Source organism: Chrysochloris asiatica, unplaced genomic scaffold, assembly GCF_000296735.1.
Source record: "Chrysochloris asiatica unplaced genomic scaffold, ChrAsi1.0 scaffold00181, whole genome shotgun sequence".
In the NCBI taxonomy this organism is placed as follows: Eukaryota; Metazoa; Chordata; class Mammalia; order Afrosoricida; family Chrysochloridae; genus Chrysochloris; species Chrysochloris asiatica.
Window position 1 is genome coordinate 2,794,849 of NW_006408699.1, and position 9,179 is coordinate 2,804,027.

The following is a 9,179-nucleotide window of genomic DNA, read 5'->3' on the forward strand; positions in this document are numbered from 1 at the left end:
AAAATATATTCCTCACATACCTTGGAAATGTGAGGGAACTCATGATCTTCAGGACCAGATTCTTAACTGTGGAACCATAAAAAGAATCATTGTCTTCCCTGTTAAATCCTTGGGAATAACCCAGTCAAAGCAGACATTCAATTCTTTAGAAAACAACATCCAAAGGCATGGGACTAGAGCCAGCATTTTACTTTTATCTTTTTTCATGTGTAAATATCACACAGAACCTAGAAACAAAGCTCTGCTTTTAAACTAAAACTGAATTTGTCTATTTCTGTTATTCTTAGTTGGTAAAAGTAAAAAGGGAATGTATCTTAGGAATTCAGGCAGTTCTTGGGTTAGGAAGAGATCTGTTTCTAAGCTGAATTTGTAGGTCAGTCAGAACAGGTGCAAGCAGTTTTTATTTAGCCTTCCTTCCGTGCAAGCAACAGCGCAACACCTTTTCATTGCGTTCAAAGCTGACGCACAGGCAGTATGTGGTGGTGACTGTGATAAAGACATTGTTGCAAGTAGGGCTTGGCTCAGTTTGAAAGCTCTGACAAATTTACATAATATTATAGGGCAATGAGTATGTTTGCTAAAGTGGAGGCTCAGAGAAAAAGGAGACCCCCAACTAGATGGATTGGCACAATGGCAGCATCAATGGGCTCAAACGTAAAAACGATTGTGAGGTTGTTGCAGGACTGGGCAGTGGTTTGTTCTGTTGTGCATAGGGTCGTTGTGAGTTGGTACCAACTTAATGGCACCTAACAATAACAGCAGGAGCTGTCAGTGTGGCACTGTAGAGTAAGCACTGGACTGTTTACTGAAAGGTTGACAGGTCAAACCTACCAGCTGCTTTTCAGAAACCCTTTACAGGGTCGCTGTGAGTTGAAACTGGCTCATACTGCTCTTAACAACAAAACAACAGCAGGGGTTGACAGTAAGCCAGATGTTCAGAACACAAAGATTGTTTGTATTCCTTCTTCAAATTGGTTCATCTTTCTCCAACCAGCCTAAGCATCGACTCTAATTAGCCACAGAATCTTAGGACACATGAGCCAGAAGAGACCTCAGAATTTTATTAAACTGGCCTATGATTTTAGAATTAAGAAAACAGAGGCTTAGAAAGGTGATTCACTTGAAAAGGTCACTTAACAAGTCATTAAGAATCCAGATCTCCTAACTGCCAATCCAATGCTTTTAAAAAGATTTGGCTTTGTATAAGACAACAGTTGCAAAGCATCCCCCATTTCTCACTTTTGAATTATTTCTATTTTCTTATGCTTGTCTAGTATGATCATTAAGACCATGTTTTTCTAACCCAAGCTTTAGGATGTGTGAGTTTATAATCCAACACAATATTTGAAATAGGACCTGCCCCACAAAAATCTGTGACACATGCTTATCACCATATATGTGAATGGCATTGATAATAACTAGCACATGTGGCCATCCCTGACTACCTGCTATTCTTATGAGCTTTTAACTCTGTATTCCTTGATTAAACGGTTTTCTAAGACAAGAAAAAAACATTCAATTTATGTATTAGTGCAGTCATTGTAAAATAATTACTAATTAGACGTTCTTTTGTAGATTTGAGCACGAATACATGAACCCAATTACTTTCTTTTGTCTTTTCTTTTTCCCTTCACTCAAGTTAACACGTGTCATCTTTTTCCATATACAGAAGATGGAGGGCACTGGCATGAATCCTAGTTGAGTCACCTTAAATTAGACATAGTCTAATGTGTAAAATATATAGGGTTTTTTATAATAGGCACTCAAGTTTTTAATGAGAATCAGTGTCACATTTTTCATGGATGAACCTCAGTGGTTGGAGAGCTGCTCAGGAAGTGACTGTAATAGCAAGTCCCTCAGGTCCATAGCCAGAAAGGCTGCCATGAAGCTCCTTGTATCAGTATTTCTCCTAACTTCCTCCAGCTTGCTCTATTATGGACAAGCTATGGGTAGAGAGATACCACAGAGAAACAATAATACACCCATTAGGGTGATACAGCACCCTAATGGTATTTTCCCCCATTCGCTGTTGCTGACCATGTGTAAGAGCCACGAGCTCATATGGCTTCTCTGTTAAGTGGGATAGAATTTTTCCAATGTAAGGACTCTTCTTTTTTTTTTTTTTTTTTTTTTTGGATATTCAGAAGACAGCCTAGAGGGGAAGGGGTGGTTTGCGAAGCCCCAGATCCCATTTTGAGTGGGTCAAGGAGTTACTGCCGAAGGCGGTGTTTGCCTTCTCATTGATGAGAAGGGAGATGGCCAGAGATCTAACTGTCAGACCTGATGGCCTGGAGAGGGTTATGGGCTTCCCCGTTCCCTCTTCCAACGTGTAAGGACTCTTTTTGTCTCCTGCCCACTTCAGACAGTGTAATGGAAAAGAGAGCATGGTCGTTTGTCAGAAAATACTAGGTAAAATTCTAACTCACCACTCACCAACTATATGATTATGGGCATGCATTTATTCTTCATATGGAAAATGGAGCTGATAACACAAACTACCTTTCAAAGTGGTAACAAATAACTAAGGTTATACCTTAGCATTAAGTAAATCATAAACAAATGAAGGCTACTAAATACTGCCTTGTGCCAGCCCTTACTTTGGATTTGAATCTGTAATCTGAGAGAGTTTTGTTTTGAGGCTTATCTTTTTTTTTTAAGTTTTTATTGTGAATTGAGTGATAGTTTACATGGGAGAACATCAGTTTTACACCATCATTTCATTACAATGATTATAATCTTGAGGCTTATAATTTGAACTACTTAGACTATCCTGAGGTCCTGGTGTGGTGCTATAGGATAAGCACTGGACTGCTAACCACAAGGTTGGCAGTTCAGACCCACCAGCTGCTCCTCGAAAACCCTACACAGGTTTGCTAGGAGTCAGAACCAACTCAACGGCACTTAACAACACCATAGTGGTTTAAGGTGCATTTCTGGAAGCAGACCCAAAGCCAAAGTTGATTCTGACTCATAGCAACCTTATAGTACATAGGATTTCGAAGACTGTAATTTTTACAAAAGTAGACTGCCACATCTTTCTCCCATGAAAACAGACCTCTGGGGTTTAAATCCTGGCTTAACCATTTACTAACGGTGTAAACTTAGCCAAGTCACTTCTCACTGCACCTGCTATGACAATTGAATCTACCCTATAGATTTGTTGTGAGATTCATATTATTTTCTTACAATAGTAGGATAAGCAAGCACTGGACTGCTAACCACATGATTGACAGTTCAAACCCACCAGCAGCTCCAAATAAGAAAGATGAGGCTCTCTACTCTTGTAAAGCTGTGTAGCCTTGGAACCCTATATAGGGTCACTATGAATTGGAGTCAACTCACTGGCAGTGAGTTTGGGTTTGGGTTTTGGTGTGAGTACCTAACAAGTAGGAAGCACTTCTCTCTGTAGCTTATTACCATTATTCTTATTGTTATAAGGAGCAACACAAGTCTTTCCACTCTTTCCTCCAATTTCTTCTCTATTCTCCCTCTCCATCTTGACTCAGACAGTAGACATACTAGAAAATATTCAGACTCCGATTTTGAAATGCCATTTTAAATTCATTTTTTCCCATGCAATATCAGCTTTCCCAGGTGGGTGTGTAGCTATGTCTACAGGACAGTCACTTGGAAAGTGGGAAGTGAAAGACTGCAGAAACTTCAGAGCACTTTCAATTTGCAAGAAAATAAGTGAACCGCCTGAGCCTGAGGAAGCTGCCCCTAAGCCAAGTGACCACTGTCCTGAAGGGTGGCAGAGTTTTTCATCAGGTCTTTCTTGTTATAAGGTAAAGTAATATTATTCTGCTAAATGCCTCCATGAAGTCATCTTTCCACTATCCTAGTCTATGTCCTTGTACAAAGTTTTGCTCTTCCCTGCCCGTCTAATGAGCCTCTGGTGTCAGACTGTTCATCCTCAAATCCCGTGTGTGTCCAGCAGGATTGACTCTTCCGGACAGTGCCCAAGTGGCCTTTTTTTCCTGGGAAGTTGGGTGGGCTACTTGCCATGCTGACACTGTGTTTATGATTCTCATATCCCTCTAATTCTTGTTCTCAAATTAAGAGTTCATTATCTATTATAATGTAAAAAAAAACAAAACTATTTTATTGTCTGTATGAGTCCCCTAAGAACTCTTGTTAGTACAATAGTTAAGCTCTTGGCTATGACCAGAAAGATTGGCAGTTCAAACCCACTCAACAGCTCTGCAGGAGAAATGCTGGACAGTTTGCATCTGTAAATATTGCAGCCAAAAAAAAAAAAAAAACCTACGGCTAGTTCTGCTCTGTTACATGGAGTTGCTATGAGTTGGAACCAACTCAGTGGCACTCAAAAACAACAGTAGCCATCTATTCCTATAAGCTAACCATAACATGTTGTTGTTGGTAAGTGCCATTGAGTCGATTCCGACCCATAGCGACCCTGTATAGGGTTTAATATACCACCCCAAAAATTTAGTAGCTGATAACAACAAACATTTATTCTCACATTTCTGATTCTCTGGGTCATGTAGGGTTTCATTGATGTAGTTTGGCTTTAATAGTCACTCTGATTCCAACTGCAGATCTGATGAGCTGACTCTAGGCTGTGGGTTGGGGTCTGCTGACCTTTAATCTGAAGCTCAGATTGAAGGGACAGAAGCTACTTGGGATTATTCTTCTTATTGTAAATCGCAGCCTGAGAAGATAAGTCCAACCACATAGGCACATTGTAGCCCTCTGCTCACTTTACATCTGCTAACATTCCACTGATCACAGTAAGGCACATGAACAAGCCCCAAGTCAATTAAACTGTCCAATACAGGAAAGCATAGTTAGCCCATCAGGAGGCCATGACAAGAATGTATCATTCTGTTGTAGGAACTGAAGCATTGGGCCAATAATTCCACCTATTCTGTGTCATCTTCTACTTTTTCTCTTCTTCCTTTACTTCATTGTGGAACAACATTGTGGAACAAATAACTGGCTCTTTTTTGCCTAAAATTAGTCATCACCAGCCAAAGAAACAGTGGCAGGTTTTATCTTGCTACCTTCTATCAGTGTTTGCATGCCAGTACAGGTTATCCATTGAGTCATCAGAAAGTAGCCCTGCACTCATACAGGTCTTTTAGGTTCAAATTATACTGTTAGGTCAGAAGTCTACTTCCAGAGTATTTATGCCTATCTTTTACAACCTTACCCATGGGTTCATTTTCTTTCTCAAGATGCTCAGTGTACAGGAGTATATTGTATACAGTACCCCATCTGGTTGAGGGAGGACCTCAACTCTTGGCACCAGAGTCAGCCTCTAGTTCACACGTCCAGTGGGGCTGCCTGTGCCATAGTCCACATACATGTTCCTGTGTGTCCATTACACTGATAAGAATCCATTTCAAGGGCCCATACATTTGAGTATCGTTGACTTTAGATCTATGATTTTTTATGATTATATCAGAAAACAAATTAATTTATGTTTTGTTAAGCTGTTTCATGTAGAAAGAATTGTGAGAAAGAGAAACTGGGAAGAAGCTGAAAGATTCTGCCAAGCACTTGGGGCACACCTTCCTAGCTTCAGTCATATGAATGAAATAAAGGAATTTCTTCACTTATTAATGGACCAGCTCAGGTAATAATTTTGGGAGAGCTTCTATGCTAAATTTGATCTCCTCTAAGCATTTAAACCTGGTGGTGCTATAGAATAAGCACTGGGCTGTTAACTGCAAGATCAAACCCATTCTGCAGGAGAATGATGACGTTTTCTGCTTCTGTAAAGAATTATAGCCTTGGAAACCCAATACAGGGTCACTATGAGTCTATGGCAATTGGTTAAGTATTCATTATTGCTCTGTTTTATTATCTAAATAGTCCATTCACACTTCATTCAACATGAAACACTCTTAATGTAAAGACAAGACATTTTGAAGGATTCAAAGACAGATGAGACTTAGCCCCTACCCTTTGAGTAATGAAGTCCAATAGTGGGGGTAAGAAAAGTATGACAAATAAAAAGTAAAAATAAATAAGTTTTTCACTAAAAAAGTATTACAAAAGTCTAGAATACCAAAATAGGATTTCCATTTAAATAATTAATGTAATAATTAATGTGGTACATTAATAGCACAGATGAGAGAAGTGATAACTATTGTGATTTAGAGACATAATATGACAATGGATGATAGAATAGAGTGAGAGAACCAATGAGAAGGCTATTCCAACCCCTCTGGTGGAAAATTACACTGGGAACGTGACTGTGTGAATAGGAGCACAAAGCAATGATCTGAGTTGTTCCAGAGACAGATCAATATGCCACTGCAATTTTGATACCTGGGTGGAAAGATTCCTGGATGGTTTTCCTGATGTCCTTTCTTAAGTATATGTAGAGAGATAAACGCAGGGCAAGGGTGGAATATTTCTTCAAATCTTTGGGGTTAATCATGGGTATTAAAGACTTCAGCTTCACAAATTCGTTTTCTTTTTTATGTAATTTCTTAACTGAAAAAAAGCTGCAAATCTGTAAGTCAAGGAGTTAGAGGATACCAGGTAAAATTAATGAAAAGAAGTCAATCGCTGGCATATTCTCCTGAATTCTTCCTCAACCATTTTAACTCACAACAAAAGTTACAAAAAACAAACAACAACAACAAAAAAACAAACAAACAAAGAAAAGTTCAGCTAGCATTCTTCTCTGGGACGTTAGATGTAAGAGGGCACACAAGAACTGACATCTAAAGAGTTTTGAGGTCAAAATGATGGTAATGTAATCATTTTCTTTTCCAGTTATTTGCTTTCATTTGTGTTGATATTGTTGTTGTTAAGTGCCATAGAGTCGGTTCCGACTCATAGTGACCCTGCACAGGGTTTTCAAGGCTGTAAATCTTTACGGGAGCAGAAAACCTCATCTTTCTCCCACGGAACAGCTGGTAGTTTCAAACTGCTGACCTTGAGGTTGGCAGCCCAACTCGGAACCACTACGCTAATAGTCAATGATATATACCATCTGTGGTCCCATCTAGAAAAAAAAATTTCAAAGACATTCCAGCTGATAAATGAAAAGAATTATAAAAAAAAAAAAAAAATTGGAAGGGTATTTAATACAAATCTAAGTAATAATAATAATATGAGTAATTATCAAAACAATGTAACTGTCTTGAAAGAGGAGAATAATATAACAGTGTTTCAGTAGGAAAGGTGTTTAAATGTGTTTTAAATTGAAATGTAAAGGGATAAAATTATTCAGCTAATGAAAGTACACTAAATTCCTCATTTTACCTAAAAATTATGTTTAGAAACACAGACTATGTACATTTGAAGATAATGCATCATAGAACTTAAACAAGTGTATCATTTACTGAAGGTGTGATTTTTTTTTAAAGGTCTGATTTAATAGATGATCTCGGTTTATAGATAAGAAAGATGATAAATTTATTTTCCTCTTGCATGGATCACTTAGCAAAATTAATTCAATTAGGCTGAAAAGAAAACCTCAACTATCAAAAACACTGAAACTATATAGACCATATAAGAAGTGAAATTGAACCCTATCATCTTATAAATTATATGTTATTAAAGTATCTTTTTGGCAAATAAATCAAAACTGTATTTGATAATAATAGCTTTCCTTCAAAAATATATGAAAAATAGCCAAAGCAGCACTTGGAGGTACATTAAAAATAGCTTTAAGGGATTTACCTATTAAACAAAAAGAATGAAAATAATTCCAAGGTAACAATGTTAAGTGCCTCCGAGTCAGTTCCAATTCATAGTGAGTGACCCTGTATAGGGTTTCCAAGGCTTTTTTAAAAAAATCTTTGTGGGAGCAGAAGACCTCATCTTTCTCCCATGGAATGCTGGTGAACTTAAACAGCGGGCCTTATGATTCACAGTGTAGTGTTTATCATAGGAAGGTAAAAATAAGAGATAACAATTCCAAGGTAACTATATGAAATAACATAATAGAGATAAAAGTGAAAATTAATTAATTTGAAAATAGAAAAGCAGTTAAATTGATGTATTGATTCAGAACTAACACTCTGCAAATAAAGCAATGAAATAAAGAAATCAGAATAATGAAAAAAAGAAAACATGCTTAAAATGAAGCTTGAATAAGGAATTATAAAACCTATTATAGAGAGAAAAAATTAATTGGTAAGAATACTACTGTGCTTATATACATAAATTTATTTAAATTGACAATTTCTAGGGAAATTTAATTAGTGTACAATTGCTTTAATAAGTGGGAACCCAATAAATTTGTTAAGTGGAAATTCAGTATCCTTGGAAGAAACTGAAAAAGTTGACAAAGAATTTCTTCAAAGAAGGAGATGGGAACTATATGACTTCCTATTTGAAGTTCTTAAATTTTTTAAATAGAGATTATTATCATGTATTTCAGTAGTTCCATTACGTTGAAGATGATAGAAGCGTCCTGGTTTATTTCACAAACTAGTCTAATTCTGATATTAAACCCTGAGAAGACTACACAAAGACGTACAGAAATGAAGAAACTGTTGTTGTTAGGTTCCGACTCTTAGCAACTCTAGGTACACCAGAACATCTTCACAAATGGTTATGTTTGAATCCATTGTTGCTACCACTATGTGAGTCCATCTTGTTGAGGGTCTTCCTCTTCATCGTTGACCCTCCACTTCATCAGGCATGATGCTGTTCTTCAAGGACTGATCCCTTTGAACAATACGTCCAAAGAACAAGAAACAAAGTCTCATTATCCTCACTACTAAGGAGCATTCTGACTGTACTTTTTCCAAGACTGATTTGATTTGTTGGTTCTTCTGACAGTCCATAGAACTTTCAATATTCTTCACCAACCCCATAATTTAAATGCATGTACCAGTTCTCTTAGTCTTCCTTCTCTATTGTCCAACTTCCAATAAAGCATATGAGACGATTGAAAATACCTTGATTTGGGTCAGGCACATCATAGTCCATGGTGACATCTTTGCTCTTTAACACTTTACAGAGGTCTTTTGCTTCACATTTGCCTAATGAAATAACATTGTTTGATTTCTTGGCTATTGGGCGTCCATGAGTGTTTGTGGATCCCAGCAAAATGACAACTGCAATATTTTCTCCATTTATCATGATGTTATTTATTGGTCCGATTGGAAGGATCTTTGTTTTCTTTACATTGAGGTGCCATTCATACTGAAGACTATAGACTTTTACCTTCATCAGTAAACATCTGAAGT

At 37.4% G+C, this 9,179-nt stretch overlaps 1 protein-coding gene across 1 annotated transcript in view; it reads left to right on the forward strand.

Annotated features, from left to right (window-relative positions):
- LY75 (lymphocyte antigen 75) overlaps positions 1-9,179 on the forward strand; it is a 127,460-nt gene that overhangs the window by 46,424 nt on the left and 71,857 nt on the right. Inside the window, exons 12-13 of the mRNA XM_006872043.1 lie at positions 3,586-3,785; positions 5,457-5,599. Coding sequence (XP_006872105.1) covers positions 3,586-3,785; positions 5,457-5,599 — 343 coding nt within the window. The remainder of the gene's footprint in view (positions 1-3,585; positions 3,786-5,456; positions 5,600-9,179) is intronic.